The sequence below is a fragment of the Vulpes lagopus genome, chromosome 20 (genome assembly GCF_018345385.1).
Source record: "Vulpes lagopus strain Blue_001 chromosome 20, ASM1834538v1, whole genome shotgun sequence".
Taxonomy (NCBI): Eukaryota; Metazoa; Chordata; class Mammalia; order Carnivora; family Canidae; genus Vulpes; species Vulpes lagopus.
Window position 1 is genome coordinate 28,188,599 of NC_054843.1, and position 23,997 is coordinate 28,212,595.

General features: G+C 39.2%; 1 protein-coding gene across 5 annotated transcripts; it reads right to left on the reverse strand.

Annotated features, from left to right (window-relative positions):
• Positions 1-554: 554 nt before the first annotated feature.
• Positions 555-23,095, reverse strand: RBM11 (RNA binding motif protein 11). Of its 5 annotated transcripts, none has more exons than XM_041734738.1 (7): positions 22,919-23,095; positions 17,714-17,876; positions 16,284-16,356; positions 11,512-11,608; positions 9,736-10,000; positions 6,566-6,666; positions 555-718 (listed from the first exon to the last, which is right to left on the reverse strand). In XM_041734738.1, exons 1-7 carry the CDS (start codon positions 23,012-23,014, stop codon positions 578-580), a joined length of 936 nt encoding a protein of 311 aa, XP_041590672.1. In that variant the 5' UTR covers positions 23,015-23,095; the 3' UTR covers positions 555-577. The 5 variants fall into 5 exon arrangements, with proteins under 5 accessions (XP_041590672.1, XP_041590671.1, XP_041590670.1 ...); XM_041734737.1 differs by lacking the exon at positions 22,919-23,095 and adding an exon at positions 22,553-22,884 and having other exon boundaries at positions 9,736-9,997; XM_041734736.1 differs by lacking the exon at positions 22,919-23,095 and adding an exon at positions 22,553-22,884.
• Between the last annotated feature and the right edge of the window lie 902 nt (positions 23,096-23,997).

A 23,997-nucleotide genomic window follows, 5' to 3' on the forward strand; every position in this document is an offset into this window, starting at 1 on the left:
ATCACCAATTTAGGAATCGCTGGCTAGGGACACCTGGGTGGCTTAGTGGTTGGGCATCTACCTTCAGCTCAGGGCGTGATCCCGGGATGCCTGGATCGAGTCCCACAATTGGCTCCCTGCATGGAGCCTGCTTCACCCTCTGCCTGTGTCTCTGCCTCTCTCTCTCTCTCTCTCTGTGTGTGTCTTTCATGAATAGATTAAAAAAAAAATCTTTACAAAAAAAAAGAATCCCTGGCTAAGGAAATATGCCAATTTTTCAGACCAAAGTATTGTACAGGCATTTGGATAATTAAAAGTAATACCATATATGTATAGGCCTATGTTAGATGAACCAAAAAAAATGCCTTAGCTCATAGTAAATACAGTTCAGGGTTACTGAATTTTCATCATTTAAGAAAGATTTCTTTTTTAAAAAATGTAGTATCAATTTCCTTACATAAATCTAAACAAGCAAGCATATTTGCTATTAAAGGGACCAATAACCCACCAGAGTAGTATAAGGATAACTTTAAATTGCAAACATCTGAACAAATAGCCTTTCTCAGAAAGAAATTGTATCTAACTTCCCTTTGCTGACTTAAGCAGAATAAATCCTCCTCGGAAGGGGTTTCCTGTTTGAGAGAAGATTGATCCTTAGCCCTGGTAAATGAGAGTCCAGCTGCCGTAAATACCTCTTGGAGGGGAGCTTCAAGCCAGGAAGAAGACTGACCATCTGCACCTGGATGAAAATTTATGTAAACATGTATAAACAACAGAACCTTTCATACTTTCCCACTGAAGCCCTAGCCCACCACCACCCTCATTCGTTAAACTGATATATAAACCATTGCCCATTGCAATTTGAAAAGCTGGTCCTTATACCATACTCCCACAGCCATGTGAACTAAACTTTTCTCAAAGTCATTAATTTAGACAAATAATTCAAAAAAATTAATTAACCTTTGTCAATTTAATTTTCAGGCCCCAGACTACTTACACCTGAGCTGGTAAGGGACTGTTTTCCTCCTAACGCTATCCAGCTTGGTAATTAAAGCTCTCCATCCTGGGGATCCCTGGGTGGCTCAGCGGTTTAGCGCCTGCCTTTGGCCCAGGGCACAATCCTAGAGTCCCAGGATTGAGTCCTGTGTCGGGCTCCTGGCATGGAGCCTGCTTCTCCCTCCTCTTGTGTCTCTGTCTCTCTCTGTGTGTCTATCATGAATAGATCAATCTTTAAAAAAAAAAGAGTTAAAGCTCTCCATCCTGAACATATACCACTTCTTCCCATGATGTGGCTCAAATCCCTTTGTAAAGGAAAACATCTTCTAACCTGACAGTTTGGAAAAGAGATCCATTTTCTTAATTTTTGTGTCCTTGGTTTCAAAAAATAACTTATAGATTGAGATCTGTTAGTTGGGTGGCTTTGGAGTCACCAAGTGTCTTGCAATAGGACTCTGTGAATTTCTGACCATTTCTGACCAGTCCCATTGAGGAGATTCCATTGAAACATAGAGCAAGGGTGCCTGGGTGGCTCAGTCAGTTGGGCATCTGTCTTTGACTCAGGTCATGACCCTGGGGTCCTGGGATGGAGTCCTGCATGGGTCCGGGCTTCCAGGGCAGCAGGTTGTCTGATTTTCTCTCTCCCCCTCTGTCCCTCCCCACCGCTCCTTCTCTGTCTCTTTCTCAAATAAATACGATTAAAAACAACAACAAAATAAACCTAGAGCAAGACAAGAGAAGGCACTGTTCGTCATCCTCCCACTATTCCCTCAGAGAAGCTGACTTTGTGTGCCATTGCAGAGGAGGGGGAGACACTGACTTAAGTAGAATAAATCCTCGGAGGAGGAGGAAGAGCTTGAAGATGCTGGGAAGTTGCAGTGGCCCTTGTGGGAGTGGGGGAGGTGGGAGGAAGCCACTTGTTCCCTAGGAAACTGACCTTGAGTTTAACCCTTCTGCCTGGAAGGGCAGCAGGAAACCCTTATTTTGGTTAGCTCCTGGTCAAAGTAGGTATGTCAGTTATTTTCAGAAAATCCTGCTCCTTGTATAACAGCTGACAATTTACTTTCCTTAGAGGTTCATTCAACAATTTTCTTCAATTTTTTTTATGACAGCTGACAAATTTCCTAGGCTGTTTTCAAGTGTGTCATATTAAGATTCCCCTGACTTAAATTCTAGTCGACTTTTAAGTTTCTAGGGCAGCCCTGGTGGCACAGCGGTTTAGCACCGCCTGCAGCCCAGGGTGTGATCCTGGAGACCCTGGATCGAGTCCCATGTTGGGCTCCCTGCATGGAGCCTGCTTCTCCCTCTGCCTGTGTCTCTGCCTCTCATTCTCTCTGTGTGTCTCTATGAATGAATAAATAAAATCTTAAAAAAACAAAACAAAAAAGACTTTCAAGTTTCTAAATGCTATCAACTGTATCTTACTTTAGTTCCTTAAATTCCTCTAATTTTATTTGCTATATTCTGATTCTTTTGTCATTTTCCTACCTCTAAATGGCTCATTTGCTGAGAAATAAACTCCTCATTCAGGATTTATCAAAATACCTCTCATTGGGGATCCCTGGGTGGCACAGCGGTTTAGCGCCTGCCTTTGGCCCAGGGCACGATCCTGGAGACCCGGGATCGAATCCCACGTCGGGCTCCCGGTGCATGGAGCCTGCTTCTCCCTCTGCCTGTGTCTCTGCCTCTCTCTCTCTCTCTCTCTCTCTCTCTCTGTGACCATCATAAATAAATAAAATTAAAAAAAAAATACCTCTCATTGTTCTAAATTCAAGTTTAATGTCACCTCGGGTGGAAATGAAATGTACTTTATTTGAGCCTTTTGCTGACTGCACTGTTTATTCTTTGTAGAAGGCTGGTGTCTCTTCAACTTAATTTCTGTTTCACACCCAATTACAATGGGTGGGAGCAATAAATTCAGTCTGTGGGAGTATTCACTTCTTCCCTCAGGACTGTATCCTCTACAGGATTACCTAACATAGGAACACAATTGCCATTTTAATAAAATAAAAAACCTTCAGGCAAGCATTCAGAAAGAAACTCAAATTGCTTATGTTGTACAAAAATCTAAAGATTTTCTCTTCACATCCTAACAAAGCACTCCATGACCTAAGATTTATATGTTAAATTGAATTTGGCAAAATTCTAAAAGAAAACATAATACATTGTTTCTAAAAGAAAACATTATATTAACTATGTAAAAATTAAGATCTGCTCTGGCAAGAAAACACAAAAAATAAACTGGAAATTATTTAAATATTATATAACAGAGAGCAAACTTTCTTAAGATAAAAGAGGATTTTAAAAATCAGCAAATAGAACTTTTTAAAAAAATCCAACATACTGAGGCTACACAGTTTGATCTCCTTTTCCTCCAAAAAGTTGCTTAAAACAAGAGTAAGGTTAAAAAAGGAAAGAAAAAGAACTATTTAAGCAGAAGAGATTGGGAAAAGAGATAATAACACAATTTTAGACATTCTCTAGATCTTTAAGAAAACTAACCAACTCAACAAAAATCTCTCTTAATCACATATCTTCTTTGAGTTATGGTCCTATTTATCTTCTTTCTTTCACAGCAAGAAACTTGAATAAGTTATCTCTTCTTGCTGTCCATCAGTTATCTCCTCTATCTTTTGTGATTTGTCAGCTTTATCTTTAAAGGACACCTAGAGTTCTGACCACTTCTATTGCTACTGTTTTGATCTACACAAACATCTTTTCTTGACTGGATAACTTTGATAGTCTTGATAGGTCTGGCCTTGTGAGGGCCCTCACTCCCCCACCCCATCCACAAGACATCCCCATTAAGAATAGAAGTCAGAGTAGTTACAATGTTACAACAGGGTTGTTTTACAAAGTTCCCGTTATCTTCTGCTCACATTCTTTTCTTTCTTAAATTTCATTTTTATTCATGAGACAGAGAGAGAGGCAGAGACACAAGCAGACAGAGAAGCAGGCTTCCCGCAAGGAGCTTGATGTGGGACCCAATTCCAGGATCCCACGATCCTGACCTGAACCAAAGGCAGATGCTCAACCACTGAGCCATCCAGATGCCCCCCTCACATTTTTTCTTGTGATCAACTTCCTCTACCATATTAGCTTCCTTCTCTTTCTTCCCTAGAATGCTTCCTCCTTGGGGCCTTTGCATCTGCTGTTCCCTCTGTCTGGACTTCTTCCCTCAGATATCCACATGGCTTACTTTCCCTCCTGCTTTGAGTTTTTAATCCCTGAACATTGCCCTTAAATAAATATATTCTTCCTCAGCAGCTATCAGTTATTAACATCTCACTTCATATGTTATTTATCTTAATTATTATCTTTCCACTAGACAGTTCCATAAAAACATGATTTAAAAATATATGTCACCATAACCCAAGTTCCTGTATCCTCAAGAGGTTGGGGTGATACTGACAAGAGGCAAGTCATTTTACTTTTTTTTTTTTTTTAAGATTTTATTTATTCATGAAAGAGAGAGAGAGAGAGAGAGAGAGAGGCAGAGACACAGGCAGAGGGAGAAGCAGGCTCCATGCAGGGAGCCCAATGTGGGACTCGATCCCGGGTCTCCAGGATCGTGCCCTGGGCCAAAGGCAGGCGCTCAACCACTGAGTCACTCAGGTGTCCTAAGTCATTTTACTTGTACAGGTTTAAAACTTGGAGTCTTCCAAAGACAGGTGGAAGAGCAGGGCTAAAAACGTGAGAACTGTTGAGAGTCAGGATAGAAAATTGTTAGACTACTAGGTGTCCTCCTTTTTTTCCCCTGTGTATTCAGGAGATTGCCTTTCTTCCTCCCAGGATTTTCTTGAGGAATGGAGACTCTCACGCCCTTCCATTACTGCATTCTGTGTTTGCCTCTATTATGTTGTAGCACCATCCTGAAATCACTTTTCTAACTGTCCATCAATGCCAAAAAAACATAAATTCCTTGAATGAAGGGATCAAACTTTTCCAGTGAGGTCTGTTGCCTCAGCACCAAAATCTGTTTGGAATGATAATCATTCCTTTTTGATTGATTTGCTTTAATGAATACTCCAAGCAGGAAATGAAAAGAACCTGAACAGGGTCACAAATGAGGAGTTAATGACCACTTAGAAATGAAGTGAAGGGAACTGTCATTCTAGAATAACTCCCAGGGTTTTGATTGGCATGCAGGAGAGTCTGCAATGTTTCCCTTGTGATTAATTTGGAGGTGGGATAAAATCAATGAAGATTTGTTGTTAGCCTGGGGCAAGCAGCTGGGCTGAGTTATTTTCCTATCCAGGTTATCACTACTTTTCTCATATAGAAATAGAAGCAAAGACAATAATTATTAGGATTCAAATAGTGTGTTGGGCTGATCAACAGCATTCATTTAAATCATGTTTTTATTTATTATCCCCAAACAAGGTCAAGTAGTTGAAACAATTATTGCTAGATCCAGGTTCCTTGCAATAGATAATATTATGTAAACTTGTTGGGTGTCAATCATTCCTAGACTTTGTAACACAGGAAAAATGTGAGAGTCTATCCTTACATACTGGTTAGGGTTTCCAATTAAAATGCAAGTGGCCCTATATTTCTTAATCCTTATAAAACCTGTTGATGCTATAACAAGATGGTGTTGGAAACTTGAAAGGAAATTTTACTGGGAATCAGATAATAGATTACTTGATCTCACCTGCTAAGGCAGTTCTGCAGGCCCATGAAGTAATTTTTGCAGGTTAGGCATGACTGCTAATAAACTTAATCCACAGTTGGGGTACCATGTGACCCTGCAGAACCCATTCTGGTGCTGTAACATCATCGCTAAGAACTTCAGCAAATACCACTAAGTGCAAACTGGAAAAGTTGTGCTCACTGAACTTCCTCAGGCTTGAAGCATAGAAGCAGACATCATCCTTTGTTAAAAAGATGTCCTCTGAGACGCCCCGGGGGGCTCAGTGGTTGAGCGTCTGCCTTCAGCTCAGGGCGGGATCCTGTAGTCCAGAATCCCATATCGGGCTCCTTACCTGGATCCTGCTTCTGTCTCTGCCTCTCTCTCTGTTTCTCATGAATAAGTAAATAAAATCTTAAAAATAAATAATAAATAAATAATGTTCTCTGAACTTTCCACATTGAAATATAATTTCTATAAAGATTTATAGATTAGTGCTCCTTTACCCAAAATCAAACCCAGGCTAGTAATTCACATTTCTTAATGGGAAATAAATGAATGAGAGGCTCCTAATTCTGATGTAACTAGCTTTACCAGGATGAAATAGATATAGAAATGGATAATAGAGGTAGAATATGGACACTTAAAACTGAGCTTTGACTACAGGCCTGAACAGTTCAGTTGATGTTCCATCAGTTCTCCCAGATGGTATTCTAAAAGCCAACCCTATCCACCAAGCCTTTCTCCCTAGGGACAAGGAAGATGGGGAACTAAACAGCCAGGCCATCCACCCAGAGGCAGCTAGTTTGGTTTGGTTTTTAATTGCTTTGAGGCTTCAGCCCCTGCCGCTCACTCTACCCTGATCACAGACACACAAATCCATCTCTCTCATACACACACAGAGATAACTAGTAAGATCGTGTGCCAGGATTTTTTTTTTTTTTTACCGGAACCACACACCTGCTGTATGACTTTGTCAAGTGACACAGCATCTTCAAAACCCCAGCTTCCTTCTTCCATAAAATCAAGATCCAATTCCTGCATCCTCCGGCTACCAAACACTAGAAAAAAAAAAAAAAATCTGTCGACATCTGTCGCTAGCCACACCCACCCTGAGCAGTCTGCCCAGCTCTTAAACATATTTAAATAGAGATGGGGCTGAGTAACTGGTATGACCTTTATCTTTGCATTCTGCTCTTAGTCCCAATAACAGGCTAATGTTCATTTCCTTAACCGCCTAACACCAAAGTGCTTTATTATTGTTGAAGTAGGCACATGGTCCAAGACACTGAAACAGTTCTCTGCTAAGTCACCAAAGTGCGGTCAACAATCGTTCTAACCTTCCAGCAACCAGTCCAACACTGGCCACAGAAGAAAATATTGCGCGAGGCAAAAATTGGGGTAATCCTGAAAGCACTGAGTTTGTATTGCTAATGAGACATTCAGGAGGGAGTGTTCAGTCGGCACCTGGAGGACAGTCTGGGGACAGTTTCAGAAGTACTGTGTTGGCAAGAGATGAAACTCTAATTCCCCAACAGTTTATTTAGCTGCACAAAGGAAGAGGTTGACTACTCAAATGTACAATGTTCCTGCACCTGCACAGTGCTAAAGAAAGTGTCATAATTCATAACTTTTTCTTTCATTACACTCTGAACAAAAAAACCAACATTACATCAGAACTTTGTCACGTTATCATAAATTAGTTATTGCTAATCTAATAATTGCATCTAATGCTAAGATTTCAAAGGTGACAACCATCTTATTAGCTACACATAGCTATTTGAAACCATAGCTCAGGATGCATAATTTCAGGAAAAATTTCAAGGGTATATTTTCTTGCACACATTTTTTGACCAACTTTAATTCTAAGTAATTTTTCTCAATGGTTTTGCCACTGCCTGATGCATTATGAAAATTCATTTAAAAAAATTAGTGAATATGAGAATAAAAGATAACTTTTTTCTCCAATTACAGGCTTCTTCTAGCATTTGCAACAGGACGTGTACACACATAAAATAGATTTTGAGAATGGAGAATTAAAACCGGTAAAATAAAACCCTCTATGGCAAATAATTTATATAATTTTTAACTCAAATAGTATTGGGAAAATTGATAATTTAAAATTATATAGGATTATAGTAACATTTTAAAGAAAGTTGTTTATTTTTTAACAATGAGACAGCAAGGGCAAATAGGTGTATTTGCCTTCTGGTTGGTTCAAATTGGGTTTTTAAAGTTGGTATCAGGGTAATTCCTGCCTGTGTTGGAAGAAATTGCAAGACTTACTTGCAGTTCTAAGATTTCAGTTCATGTAACAGTGTTTCAAGGGAATTTTTACAAATATCACAAAAACTGGGCAGCTCCGGTGGCTCAGTGGTTTAGCGCTGCCTTTGGCCCAGGGCATGATCCTGGAGACCTGGGATTGAGTCCCATGTCCGGCTCCCTGCATGGAGCCTGCTTCTCCCTCTGTCTGTCTCTGCCTCTCTCTCTCTCTCTCTCCCCGTGTCTCATGAATAAATAAATAAAATCTTAAAAAAAAAAAAAACGCTAAGAGACATTTCTTATGTACATGTTTTCTATAATGCTGATCGTTATCAAATAATGTAGGGCTAAGGTGAACTATAGGTATAAGAATTAAAAAAAAAGCAGGGGGCTCCTGAGTGGCTCAGTCAGTTAAGTGTCTGCCTTCAGCTCAGGTCATGATCCAGAGTCCTGGGACAGAGACCCACTTCAGGCTCCCTGCTCCGAGGGGGCTTGCTTCTCCTTCTGCCTGCCACTACCCCTGCTTGTGCACACACACTCTTTCTATCAAATAAATAAATAAGATCTTACAAAAAAAAAAAAAAAAGAATTGAAGAAAAGGCTGAGGTGAAGTTAATGTTTTTAAATTGCAAAAATGTGAAGGTAAAAAAAGGAATATTCAGGAACACACAGTATATTTGGATCAAGCTGTATCAAGCAGTAATTAATTCTTCATGTTCATCAGGTGGAAATGGATTATTTGTATTTAAAACTCTACTGCATTGTGTATTTATAATCAAAAGTTAAATTCATTTTGATAAAAAATATCTTTATTATTTTAAATAAAGATCTATAAAGTGCCATGCAAACTGCAGAGGAATTATCTAAGCATAGCTTTTTCTACTGAAGTGGGTGGGTACCTCCCAATGAAGTTGCAGGATTCTTTTAATTAGCTTTAGTAAACAAATACTTTCATCATTTTAGCTTATGATGAACTACAAAGTTAACAAAATGTCCAAATAAACCACTAACTTTACATGTATTCTGTCTTCTAAAAATAAATGAACCAAAATAGGAAACCTGATTTGATAATAAATATTAAATATCATATATTAATGAAATACCATTCTATTTATTGTTCATTATCAAGATTTAAGTATGTCAGATATACTATCTCAAACCCAGCTGGCAAAAGAGGTGGATAATAAATACCGTCATAGCCAACTAATTTTCATACAATTAAGCAAGAAGTGAAGAGGCAGGTATTCCTATTGATATACATCATATAAAAAGAGAAGGACCTAAAAACTAGTCCCATGATAATCATCTTTCCTTTGGTATCACTGTCACATATCCTCATTCTATGAGATAAACCTGTAGGAAAATAAGGCTCAGAAAAAACACATTTGGACATAAAAAATAAAATGTTATTCACAAAGGAAACTAAAGCCTGGTTTTTTGTCTTTGTTAGGAACATGTAACTCCTAAATAGTTACACTAGCTTCATTCAGAAAATCCACCACTCCAGACAGGCAACAGTCTAGGAGAGCATGGTACCTTATCATAAGCGCTCAGTAAGTGACTTCTGATTGATAATTCCATGTAATTTCATAATCCATACTAAAATATAACAACTCAGAGTGTATTTCTTGTTGACAATGTGTCAAAAATACCTTTACAAAAAGTACTATATCATATTATTTATAAATTTCTGTCATTTCACATAAAACCAGCAAATTAGATAATTACATATTTCAAAAAACACAAGAAAGCCACAAAGTTGGTCATTTAGAAGAATACAGGTTTTTTTTTTTTTTTTTAAAGAAAATGAAGATCAGGGCAGACAAATTTCACTTGAACATAAGGCTAAAATCTTTTCTTTTTCTTACACTTTCGGAACTTTTGGCTATATTCATTTCCTCTCTTGTTTTCTGTGCTACTATCACTGTCACTGGTTTGTTTTTGCCGCTTTCGTTTATTTGTTTGATAAAGATCAGGGTCACTGGGTTGTTGGTGAGTCCGTTCATAAGAGCTGGGTCCAGCCTCCAGATCTGGAACACAATTAAGCGAAGACGACGCAGCTGTGCTATTAGGAAGTGATGCTGCCATCTCATAGTAAGGAAGCTGGAGGGCTGGATTATACGCAGGCCACTGCTGCGGAAAAAAGTCAATCATTACCAAAACAAGCTCAAAATGTTACAGAAAAAGTTAACAGTTTACAAACATTATACAAATAACTACAAGCCAACTAAACCACCTGTTAGGACAGTGACTTTTCTCAACAGAATTGTGATAGTTTCCTATAAGGTCGTGTACAACTTACTACAATACAGATGCTGCCTTACAGAAATGTAATACAATATAATCCAATAACACAGTTTCATATCTTCTAGTAGCTGCGATACAGAAATAGAAAAGAAATAGATGCTATTAATGACGTATTTTATTTACCTCCAAATATCCCAAATATTGTCATTTCAACATGTAAATAATTAACAGGTAAAAAATTAATGAGATATTTTACTTTCCCGTTTCCATGCTAAGTCTTTGAAATTTGATGTGCATTTATACTTATAGCACATCTCAATTTGGATGCTACATTTTCACTGAAAACACTGGATCTGAATTTAGATTACCAAAAATTTACATCTGAAAAAGTAGATTCACATACTCAAGTTCTTGCAAATATTCTTAAAAATATTCTAATAACTGAACCAAGTTATCTGCTTTTAAATTTTAATAAAAGTTAAAATTAAATAAGACTAAGAACTCAGCTCCTTAGTTTCACATGTGGCTAATGGCCACACTAGGGTATGTAGCATGTTTATCAACAATTAAGATAGAGAGATCCTCTCTTGCTTTTAACTCAAATTTCTAACTATTCAAAGTAGACTAAAGATTCAGAGACATCATGAACTTCTGTGCATGTGTATGTGTGTAAGTGTTTTTCTCATCTCTTCTATGGCTAAAAATGCTGGGAAGAAGGATAATGACAGTTTTGGATAAGAACTGGTTGTTTTTAAATATCTCATTATAACTAAGAAAAAATTTTCCCAAAAGTTAAATTCTCCATTCCTTATGTTTACAAAATGAAAATGGCTATTTGAGAAATCTGAAGCTCACATATATGTTGGATGTTTACAGCAATCACACCCTGAATCACAATACCTGTATTATAGTCCCACATCTGTCACTAACAACTGTATTACGTTGGGCCTATTGATTAACAACCCTGGACCTCAATTTATTACGTATAAAATGAGGAGTTGGAAAAAAATTTTTTTTCCTAAAGTTCCCCTTTAACTTATTGTGACTATAATTATGATTTCTAGCCCAGAACCTATTTCTGAGAGTCTTTGGAAATAATGTAATTTACCACTCAGAATCCAAATTAAATTAAATTTAAATTTAAATGAGGACTCTCTACTTACATTTTATTTGGACCATGGTGCAGCATCATTACCATCTACCCCTTTTGTGTTGACACACTTGCTAAAATACTAGGTGTGCGATTGAAGAGGACTGTGTTAGAGCAGACTGCCTGCCACTGGGGGGACAGTGCTCAGGGCAGCTTCTGCCTTCACCTCAGGCTTAGATTTGAGAACCACAGTTCCATCACAGTCTGTATCATATTATATATTGAACCAAAGGCATATCAAACTTACCATCTTCTGAAAGAAAAAATATCCTTGAGGTAAAGCTGCAGTATTTATTGGAAAGAACTGCATGGGAAAGGAAGTTCTGCCCACAACTTCTTCATTTCTTTGGGTAGGTAAAAGAAAAATTAATAAAAAGTTAAAATCCCTACAAACAAATGCCCTTTTTCCTTAAAAAAAAAAAAAAAAAAAAAAGGAAAAACCTCCTTATAATTACAAACCTCTTTAAGACACCTCAGTTAAGATTAAACACATACACACAAATAATCAGATATTATGCTGATAATATAGTGATATAAGTAGTATTTTAAGTCTTATTAATTGCTACATATTGAAATCTCAATATTTAGAGTCATATCTGACTTTCTGACAGGAAAATGTTAAACAATGTTATATGTATATAAAGAAAAAGACACTTAGATATGAAGAGAGCAAAGCCAAGTCATTAGTAATCACAAAGGGCACATTCACTTTTCTACAGATGTAAAAATTTTCCTTAATTTATTGTTGAAGGTATCTTCACTATTTAACTATAAAAATTATGCTCCTAAATGGACTGCTAATGTTACCATAAAGTCATGTTTGCAGATTTGTTTCACACATGAATTAAGATAACAAAAATCTCTAATTTAAAAACTGTGGTGAGCTCAAGTTTCATTTATAAGTGTAATATTTGCTTCTATGAAGATGTTTAATAAATTCAGGCCACAATTACTAGTTAGATTCTGTAGCTAGCCTTCACTTGCCTACTTGCTCCACAGCATTCCACAATTTTAATGTGAATACTACTAATCCTTAGGGAAAGGAGGTGTGCTGTGGGAAAGGGTGAAACAGGCAGGTAGAGGCAAAGATGAGGGCAGGTGAACAACAGGGAACCGTCAGATGGATAGGAGATTCCATTTATGAGTGGTGAGAGTAGCATCGCAAAAACCAGTGGAAGAAAAACAAAACAAAACCAGTGGAAGAGTAAATTTCACTAAGGAAGAAAAAGGAATTAGTATCTGTTGTTATAAAAGAGTAAACTGAATAAGTACTGACGCTACTGAATTATTTTTCAGAAGGTTCCTGATAACCTTTAAAAGGGCACCTTCCATGTACCAATGGGGTTAAGAAGTATGTAGGAAGTAAGAATGTGAAGGATGAAAGATTTTTCAGGGAGAAGAAGGGGAAAAATATTAACCGTCTAATTTGGAGACAAGTTTGGAGGAGACCAGAGAGGTGTGTGTAGAGTAAGTGACAGTAAAGAAACAAAAAGTGCAAAGAAATTATAGAGTGGGGCAGATATGACTTCAGAAGCAGAACTAGTGAGACTAGCACCATTATGAAAATAGCTGCAGATTCTCTAAAACCATTATCTTTCCATTGTGAATCTTAGGGCATTCATCTAGAGATGAATCACACGTAAATCGGCAAGAGTTATGAGCTTATCTGTATCACTCCAAAATTTCTAAGTTGAAGTCCTAACCCCCAACACTTCAGAATGTGACCTTATTTGGAACCAGGTTGTTGGAGATGTAATTAGTTAAGGGGGTCATACTGGTGTAGGATGAGCCACTAATCTGATAGGGCTGTTATCTTCATAAAAAGCGGAAATTTAAAGACTGGTATACACAGAAAAACATCGTATGAAGATGAAAGCAGAGATCTGGGTGATGTATCTACAAGCCAAGGAATATCAAGACTACCAAATAACCAGGAAACACTAAGGCAGAGACTCAGAACATTCTTCCTCATAGCCTTCAGATGGAATGGACTCTATGGACATCTTGACCTTGGACTTTTAGCCTCCAGAACTGTGAGACAACACATTTCTATGGCTTAAGTACCTCTCTGTGATTATGTTACAGTATCCCTAGCAAACTAATATAGGAACCATTTATTAAAAACAGAAGGCATAAAAAAATAAATAAATAAAATAAATAAAAAATAAAAACAGAAGGCATAAAGGCAATAAAAGCATAAAAAATCCTTTTCCAAGAAAGACCCATGAAAGACTAAAGATACAACATGTACACCATTTTTCTCTGCACCTTGCTTCTGGGACACCATAACCTATTCTCATTCATCCTTTATAATATAAAAAATACTAGAAAATAAAGTACTACCAATGAAATGTAGTACTATGGAATATACAATAATTCTGATTTTCTACCCTAGAATTTGTGATGATTTAGTTTGTCAAACATAAGTATAGAATAAGAGTTATGACATCTTATAGTGCTTATTTTTCTACCTCTGTCAAACAGATGGTTTCTTCCTAATTCCTGAGAAAAATGAGGTTTGTTTCCTCACTAGTAAAAGAGAAGAGGCTCTCATATATATGGCTCAATTCATGAGTCTATAGTATGTCTCCCATCAACGTGGTAAATCATGCCCTCCTTTTTGGTAATATTGGCTGAAAGTATTACTGAATACCTCCTATGTGCCCAGTATTTTAAATATATTGAATGTATTATAAAATTTGATTCTCATAAGAATCTTCAAGGTATTGGGGCACCTGGGTGGCTCAGTGGTTGAGCATATGTCTGCCTTTGGCTTAGGACATGATTCCGGGGATCCTGGGATCCAGTCCCGCATCAGGCTCCTCACAGGGAGCCTGCTTCTCCCTCTGCCTAGGTCTCTGCCTTTCTCTGTCTCTTATGAATAAATAAATAAAATCTTAAAAAAAATCTTCAAGGTATTATCCTTGTTTTAGAGATAGGCTATAGTGTGGTGAAATTACTTGTCCAAGGTCATACCATTAAGAAAGTGGCAGAAGCAAGATTTAAATTCAGGTAATTTTGGCAGCCCTGGTGGCTTAGCGGTTTTGCAGTACTTCTCCAATAGATAAGTCTGTGCAATTGCCAGTCCTTGGAGACACTCTCTTATGCCTCAGAGAGATATTTTAGGTTACTGTTAGTCTACATGAGAATATTCGGTTCTGCTGCGGAGGACAAAAACAAAGAAGATGGATAAAATGTTTGTAATAACCTCTAAGTAAGCTAGTAGTTTCTGGGACACTGATGAAACTGTTAGGGACAGGGATCCCTGGGTGGCGCAGCGGTTTGGTGCCTGCCTTTGGCCCAGGGCGCGATCCTGGAGACCCGGGATCGAATCCCACGTCGGGTTCCCGGTGCATGGAGCCTGCTTCTCCCTCTGCCTGTGTCTCTGCCTCTCTCTCTCTCTCTGTGACTATCATAAATAAATAAAAATAAAAAAAAAAATCTTAAAAAAAAAAAAAAAAAAAAGAAACTGTTAGGGATAGAATTAAGCAAATCACTTGGGAGATACAGGCATAATTTATAATATATATTGAATATACATAGTAAATAAGTTAGTGTTAGGTTTTTTTTTTTTTTTTTTAATGATGGGTGGAGAAAATTAAAGACAGAGCCAGGCAGTAGGTTCGAGAGTGCTTTAATGGGGAGCGCTCCCGGGCAAGGTTCCGTGACCCAGAGAGGCTCGAGTCCAAGTCCGGGAACTTGCACCCAGGCAAACCGCAGCGGGGGTTTATAAGGAGTTTTCAGGAAGATGGGAGCTGGGCGACATTCCAGTTAGGGCAAAGGTTACAGGTCTTTGGAAGCTAAATTACGGTAGGGCAGCAAGGCGGCATTGGCGGGAAGATGGGGGTGGGGCGGCAAGGCGGCGGTATCGGGAGGATGCCATTTTGAGGTCCCCAGTCTCGCCAGCCCAACAGTTAGTATCCTATCAGACATGCCACAGATAGATTCAATAACTAATATGATGGAATATGTAAGAGTGTTACTTAGAGACAAAAAAAGGTAAAGAAACACCAAGTCCTCATCATGTCACCCTTGGCTTGCTCTTCTTGTGTTTGATCTGTCTCAAAAAATAAAATCTGGGTGCATCTGGCAGACTAACCAGGAAGTTACTTCTGTGGTCAGGAGTATTGCCCATAAGTCTCTTTGAGAGAGCAAGGGAGTGAGATTAACTCCAAGAAATTTCCACCTGAATGAATACCCTTATTAAACCTCAAATCTAGCCTTCATAACCACACTAGCAGTGAGGAAGGCTGATGTGGCAGAGACATGGCACACAAGTATTAGCGTAACCAGAACACAGCATCCTGGTCCTCTGGCCCACTTGTACCCAATTCTAAGTGTGCTAACCTATTCAGGATCTTTCTTGTTGCTTTTCACTGTTTCTTCTAAATTAGTTTAATAAATGGTGTGATTTGAACATTTCAATTCTGTTTCAGAGCCTTTCTGTTCCATGACCTCTGGGATAGTTTGCCTGACAGTGTCCTTAGAGGCTGCTATACCATCAAGAAATGAGCCAATATAAAATTTTAGAATATATGGAAAATTACCATAAAGAAGTTCTAAAGAGTAGTACAATAAATAGCACAATGGCTTAATGTCAGAAGGCTTAATTTGAAGCCTAGCAACTATCACTTTTTCATCTTTATGACCCTGAAAATTAGTTAACTTTGCATCTTTGTTTATTCAAGTATAAGATATGGATAATAGCATCTCTATGATCCATCACAATGACACCTTGGATGCTCAAGTGATTTAACATCTATGAAGAGCACAAGGTAAACCATAAAGAACACTAGAAATATAAATCTCTCCCACCCTACTACTGAAAATATTAAAACTGAACTTTAAATCAAAATATTTTGTCACTTTTCATTGTTTCAGAAAAAAAGTGAATTGCCTAATTTTAATCCCATGTCTAAATAGTAAGGTTTTACAATAGTTCAGAATATATAAAAACTATTTTTTGTAATAAGAACATAGTTATTTGCTTTACTTTTTTGAAAAAATATCTTTAATTACCTGTAGCTGTGTGAATTTATCTTAATACAGTTCTCAAAACTTTGGTTAGCTGGTTCAGAAGAGCGAGAGCTCCCTACAGAAGAAACAATAACAGATTACTTAATGGCACAATTTTTTTTGAGTTCTAATGTTAAACCATAAAACACTCCAAACCCTAAAGGATATAGTATTGGTTAAAATTCCTTAGTCATATAAAATGCAAAGATATATTCACATATATCTCTGATCTCACAAGTGATATTTACAGATTGTTTACACTAATACAAATGACTAAATTATAAACCAAGTTTGGCCAAAGTGATGGCTGTACAGACGAATGATATTGACATAAGACCATAAGACACATGATGTTGTGTTCTTCTACAGACTAACAATGATAAAAATCAATGTTATCTGCATCTTGTGTGGAATGCATGAGTTCTCTAAACTACACTGGCAAAAGTGGATGCGACTTTACACAGGGGATGCTTAGCAGTTGGCTGGGATGCATCAGAACGTAGTACATCCTGGCCCATTGCACCAGTCTGTGTGAGTTAACTAAACAGTACTTGAAAGCATGATATAGCCAATTACCTTTGCAAAGACATTAAAAAAGTAAATAAAAGAAACACAAGGAGAAACCCTTTTCCTTTTCAATGAGGTATTGCTTTCTTATAGTTTTTTGTATAATGAGAGGAAAAAGAAAAAAAACAAGGGATAAATCAATAAGCTTGAATCATTTAGGGGAGGGAAGCAACATAAGCATCACAAGCACTGGACCATAACCATAAGCATCACTTCTATCAGCCTCTCATAATATGAAAAGGGCAGAGTACTAGGACAATGTCCTCTGGTATCTCATCAGTTTTTGGCAGGTGTGTAGGAGAAGGCATTTGAGGTCATTCATGCCTGGAAGCTTTCCTCTACAGTTACTGAGGGTCCCTCTGCAGCTGCTTTTAGTTAGCTGCTCTTGCAGGGGCTTAAATCCAGGGCAGTATGTAGAACACGGTGTTCCCAGGAGAATGGCTAAGGCACTCACTCCATCTTCTAAATAGCAGGTATTTGATACAACACATTAGCAATGACAAAAAGATTAGCAAATAGCCTTGATGTATAAAACGCTAGAATTGTATTTATATACAATTCCGCAATTCATTTATATTTGCTTAAAACATCCAAGAGCAACTATTATAACTACTTGCTGGCTGCGGTACTAAGATAGGACATTTTAAATTTTAATACTATATTAAAATATTATATTGCTATAGGATTAGCAATACTAATTGATAATATAACATTACAAATGTCTACTTGCATTTTGAGAAAATTTAATAGAGATGACAGGAACACTTTTTTGGTCTTACATTATATGGAAAACACAATGTTCACACCTCTGAGAACAGCACCATTAACAAAACACACTCAGAAGATTAATCAGTGGCAAGACTTACCAAATCGATACTGTACATTAATTGGTCTTCCATATAAACGAATTCCATTCAGCAAAGCTATGGCATAAGACACCGATTCAGGATGTTTAAAGCAGACAAATCCAAAAGTCTTCGGTTTTCCTTCTCTGTCTTTGCATATAGTCACTTTGGTTAATGGCCCAGCCTATAAGAAACTTAAAAATTATTTTCTCATAAATCTAAAGATTTTTTTTTTACATTCAGATAAATCAAGTATATCAACTTCAGACTTAAGAAAAATCTGTTAACAATAATTGCTTTATGTAGCTATGAGAATGATGCATTTTCCTAACAGCAAATATCATATTTCATTACACTTTCTGGTATTTTTTGACTCATCAAGGAAATATTCATGGTGTTAACTACAGAAAATTTTAGGTAATAGTTCCAAATCTTAAAAGAAAAGATATGTTACCCTCCAGTTAAGCTTAACAAAAACAATTTTGAGAGCATTTAAATCTAAGAATAAAATACTACCTTGTTTCCATACGTATTAACTATAACTCAAAAATAAACTTTATTTATTTATTTATTTTTTATTTATGATAGTCACAGAGAGAGAGAGAGAGAGAGGCAGAGACACAGGCGGAGGAAGAAGCAGGCTCCATGCACCAGGGGCCTGATGTGGGATTCGATCCGGGGTCTCCAGGATCGCGCCCTGGGCCAAAGGCAGGCGCCAAACCGCTGCGCCACCCAGGGATCCCCAAAAATAAACTTTAGTGACAAATCTGATGTTGATTTGAGCCTAAAAAACTGTTATACTGTATCACGGCCTAATTTTTTCCTGTCAAAGTTAAAAATTTTTATAAGAGAAATTAATTTATCATGTGTTTTGATCTAATAATCCCATTTGGTAAATATTCCCAAAGGAAAAATATTTTATTATGTTTATGACTTTAAGTAGGTATATTATTTATAGGAGTGAAAAATTAGAAAGGTTCTAAATTCAACAATGGGAGAATATTATTCCACTGTGTACTAGTAAAGGAATAAAACAAAAAATTGAAAATATTCAGGTTGTATTGATAATATAACCTATAATTTGCAAAAGAGAGTAAAAACCTGAGTCAGGGCAGCCCAGGTGGCTGAACGGTTTAGCACTGCCTTCAGCCAAGGGCCTGATCCTGGAGACCTGGAATTGAATCCCACATGGGGCTTCCCTGCATGGAGTCTGCTTCTCCCTCTGCCTGTGTCTCTGCCTCTCTCTCTCTGTGTCTCTCATGAATAAATAAAATCTTAAAAAGAAAAAACAAAAAACTCTGAGTCAAATATTGTAAAAAAGTGTTAATTACAACTAAAAAAATTGTATCCCCCCCCCCATAATGATTACAGAAGGCACTCACAAAGAATTATAAACTAAGCTTTAATGGAGAATGGCTCATACTTTTCAATCGTTTACTTTAATGATTACTTTTCTTTGTAGAGTTGTATAAATAAATTAAAAGTAGTTTTTATTCTAAAGAAAAATGTTAACTATTGATGTAGGAATAAGTTAGAGACAGATGGGGCTAGGCAGGGAAAGAGACGGGAAAGGCCCAAAGTCAGGCTCCCATAAATCCCAAGGACACTGAATGGTCCAGAGTCAGGCTCCTACCCTACCCATCCCAAGAAAACAGAGGTAAGACAGTAAAAACAGGGGAAAAAAAAATATACCCAGGCTCCCTAGCTCCAAAATGTTATGTAGTATCCCTCTCTAATGGTTACCAGACAATCCCAGAGATTCACCAGACCCCAAAACAGCCATATGTCAATCACTTGAGACAGCACAAAGACATCTAAAGGCCTTGGGTTCCCTGGTTAGGTTCCCAATAAAAGGCCTGCCAAAAAGCCCTCAGTGGCAATGCTGTCGGGACCCCTCTCCCTTCTGAGAGCTTTCTCTGTATCTCTGCTTAATAAACTTCTATCGCTTTACCCACTCTCCTTTGTCCACAAGATCCATTCTTTGACTCTGTGAGACAAGAACCAAACTCTCCTGTATCACTGTCATCTTTAAAATGATACTCTGAAGATTCAATCTTTTTTCATTTTCTGCTTTCCCAGGGACTAGCTCATTCTTCCTTCTGGCTTCAAGGACCACTTCCTCAAGACAACTATTTTTTACACTCATGCCTCCTAAGATACCCCTGTGTGACTGTTCTTCAAACTCAACACATTTGAAACTGAATTCATCATCTTTCTCCTTCAAATCTGTACTTCAGTATTTCTTAGTCAAAAGTACAAAGATATTGAACCTGATTTTCTCACTTCCAAGGGATAATCAGAAATTTAAAAGAAACTAGTAAAAGGATAAATATACACAATAAAACTAATTTTAATCAGTACTGTTCTATTAAATGTATGAAATCACAAACAGAATATGCTTTGAATATGTTTTGAATTTCAGAAATCTGAAGACATACCAAAGCATTTATTTTTTTTTTTTTTTAAAGATTGTATTTATTTATTTATGAGAGATACAGCACAAGAGAGAGAGAGAGAGAGAGAGAGAGAGAGAGGCAGAGACCCAGGCAAAGGGAGAAGCAGGCTCCATGCAGGGAGCCCAGAGTAGGATTCGATCCTGGGACTCCAGGATCAACGCCCTGAGCCGAAGGCAGGCGCTAAACTGCTGAGCCACCCAGGCGTCCCATACCAAGGCATTTCTAAAAATAAAAATTTCAACAAGACTTGTTTGCAGTAACAATCTCATCATCTTTTAGTCTTTTTTGAAGACCAAGTTCAGGTGTTTTAAAAAGCCTTTCTAAAGGACACCTCACTTTAGCAAATCCTTCCAGAATACAGAAGGATCTAGGCAAAAATAAAAACATATGCTTGGTTGCCTGATCTATTAAAAAATGAACATTTTCTTTAGGTAGAAATTATTTAAAAAATGAGAAGATTTTGGGACACCTGGGTGGTTCAGTGGTTGAGCGTCTGCCTTCGGCTCAGGATGTGATCCCGGACTCCTAGGATCAAGTCCTGCATCTGAGTCCTGCATGGAGCCTGCTTCTTTCTCCCTCTGCCTATGTCTCTGTCTCTCATGAATAAATAAAATCTTTAAGAAAAAAGAGAGATTATACATATATGTATTATATATATATATAACATCTATCTATCTACCTATGTATCTTGTAGATCCATGCAACTGGTATCAATCCAATTCTTACTGACTAGAAATAATGTAAGTAAGGTCTTGGGGCCTGGATGTCTATCCCCAAGCTCCTCACCAGTTTCCCTCTGTTTTTGGAGGTTCAACCATGAGAGAAACCTTCAGGGGAAAAAGAACTATAAAGTTTTTTCTTCTTTCTGCTTTCCTCTTTTTTTTCTTTACATTTTTTTGGTGTTAGAGTGATAAGTTTCAAATGATATTGGGGGAAATAACTCTAGGAGAGACAACTATCAGAGCAGATTAAAAAGGGCAAGTTAAAAAAAAAAAAGGCAAATTAGGGGCAGCCCTGGTGGCTTAGCAGTTTAGCGCTGCCTTTAGCCCAGGGCCTGATCCTGGAGACCCACGATGGAGTGCCATGTCGGGCTCCCTGCATGGAGCCTGCTTCTCCCTCTGCCTGTGTCTCTCTCCTTCTCTCTCTGTGCCTGTCATGAATAAATAAATAAAATCTTAAAAAAAAAAAAAAAAAAGATGGCAAATTAGAAAAGCAAGCATAAAAGCCTTAAAATTAACAGTATTTTTCAAATAATAGTTTTATGTCCAGGAGAGGGAACTGTGGGGGATTCTCTTTCTCAAATTGTGTGTATCTGTAACATAAGACTGAAACAACGTTAAGGTCTTTCAAAAACTATGTAAAGAACACTTCCACCACCGGTACTCTCACTCAGTCCTAGAAATTTCGCTTTGCTGTGGTCTCCCTTGGAACTTGCCAGTATTCTGATAGGGGGGGGAAGTCATTCCTTATTGCTCTCTTGAGATCAGTATTCGCAATAGTGCCACTATGAGTATTAACAGTAGCAGCAGCAAACACTTAGAAACGCCAAGCTCAATTCTGTTTTACCTGCGTTCATTTATCTAATCTTCACACCACATCATACGATAGATGCTATTAGTACCACTTGGCATTTAAAGAAACTGCAGTCCTGAGGTATTCATTTACTTGCCCAAAGTCACATCGCTGACATTACTAGAGTTCATAGTCCCACACAACTTCACTATTATTACATAGACCTCTCTTTTTAGATCATTCTAAATCGTGATAATTTTAAATTCCCCCTTTTAGAAAGACCAAGCACTACCCCTTAAACATTATGTTCAGGGATCCCTGGGTGGCCCAGCGGTTTGGCGCCTGCCTTTGGCCCAGGGCGCGATCCTGGAGACCCGGGATCGAATCCCACGTCGGGCTCCCGGTGCATGGAGCCTGCTTCTCCCTCTGCCTGTGTCTCTGCCTCTCTCTCTCTCTCTCTCTATCATAAATAAATAAAAATTAAAAAAAAAACTTAGAAAAATTTTATGTTCAGCATCTCACTTCGGGTTTGCCACGTAACGGTTAGATGAATGGCTGGAGGAGTCCACCGCTTCCGAAGGGACACCTTGGTGTATACAAAGCTGAGCGTTTACCGGAGACAGGAGGCTTACTCATGGCGGTCCGGAGTCTCGAAAAGTTTCCAAAAGGTCCTCTTGGTATGAAACACAGGGAACTGCCCAGGGAACCAGCTGGTCCTGGTCATGATGTGGCTGTCTGAACCATTAAATCGCACTTACACTGGAGCAAAGACGCCCACCACAGGAATGGCCCATGGGCTTGGGGGTGGGGTGGGGACAAGTGACGTACGGGGCAACGCTTTACAGTCTATACAATCAGCCGGCTGGATGCAAGGCGTGAGCGCGCTAGTTACCTGAAGGAGGGCAGTGACAGGGCTGCCTTCTGTTTTGCAGGAGACACCCAAGGCCCAGGGAGCCTCCGCGAAGCCCTCACTCAGGGCTAGGGGCTGAGGGGAGCCACGACGGCGCTCCCCCCCCCCCCCCGGGCTCACAGTGCGCACGGGGATGGGGCGCATATTACATCACTTCACCACCAGCCGCTCACCTAGGGCAGGCGTGCCCCGACGGAACTAAATGATAAACCTAGGCCCGGAATGCGGGGGGAGGGAGGAAGGGGCCGGACTCCGGACGGTCCAGGTGCGCCGCGCCCCGCCCCGCCCCGCGGGCTGCGCTTCCGGCTCGACGCTCCCCGCTCGTCCGCCGCCCCCCGCCCACGATACCTGAAGGAACAGCTCGTAAAGAATCTCTTCCCGAACTCGGGCCTCTAAATTCCCCACAAACACCGTCCTGTCGGCCTCCTCCTGAGGCGGGAACATCCCTCCGGTCTCCGCCAAGGATGGAGGAGGCCTCCAGACCGCGCCCCCTCTCGTCGCTTCTCTGCGCCGCTCGGACCGGGGGAGCGGGGCCGGCGACGTGAGCGCGCGCGCCGGGGGCGGGGCGAAGCCGTGAGGCCACGCCCCCGCGCCCCTGGGCCACGCCCGGCCACAGTTCGGGTCCCCGCGGCGACCCCCTAGGACAGCGAGGGACGTGGGAAGGTCACCGCGTTCCGGGCTTTGCCCTTCTTCTCGTGGGGTGCCTTCCATCTCCCTAGCCACAGCACTATTAATTGACTTTGGAGTTATTCAATCAACATTTTCAATAAAATGTCTGTAGAGATGCTTTTAAGGTTTACTAGCTGCAGTACTGGAGCTTGCAGGCTAATAGGGGAAGGTTTGTTTGCAAAGAGTGAATGCGTAAATCCTTAGGAGTTTGGGTTTATGTTCTGTATGAAGTACTTTGTAAAAAAAAAAAAAATCCATGCATGCATGGGTGTGGATGTGAAGTAGAGTCCTAGAGTTAAAGGGTATTTACCTAGGAAGCGCGTCCTAGAAGAGTCTTTGAAAACGGACACGAAGTTTTAGGTGGGCCCTGGAAGGCATCTGTAGACTTTGAGAAAAGAGCCTCCACAGAGGAACACTACTAAGGGTTTAGCAACGTCTGTGACTGAAGCCAGGCTTTTTGAGGATGGCTGCAGGGTGATGAAGTCTTGGAATATAGGTGAGGCCCGGAGCCCACGACCATTAAAGAATTCTTTTTTTTTTTTTAAGATTTATTTATTTATTTCTGATAGACACAGAGAGAGAGAGAGGCAGAGACACAGGCCGAGGAAGAAGCAGGCTCCATGCAGGGAGCTCGACGTGGGACTCGATCCCGGGGCTCCAGGATCAGGCCCTGGGCCAAAGGCAGATGCTAAACCATTAAGCCACCCAGGGATCCCCCCATTAAAGAATTCTTGAGGCGTCTTGGTGCAAAATGGGGG

Bases quoted from the DNA above. Each gene is read 5' to 3' on its own strand.
- RBM11 (XM_041734736.1), bottom strand. From the start codon at position 22,714: ATGCGCCCCATCCCCGTGCGCACTGTGAGCCCGGGGGGGGGGGGGGAG. The intron at 16,357-17,713 runs GTAAGTCTTGCC...TTTCTTCTGTAG, and splicing joins TAATGTACAGTATCGATTTG to GGAGCTCTCGCTCTTCTGAA. The intron at 6,667-9,735 runs GTAAGAAAAAGA...TTTTTTTTCTAG, and splicing joins TAGCCAAAAGTTCCGAAAGT to TGTTTGGTAGCCGGAGGATG.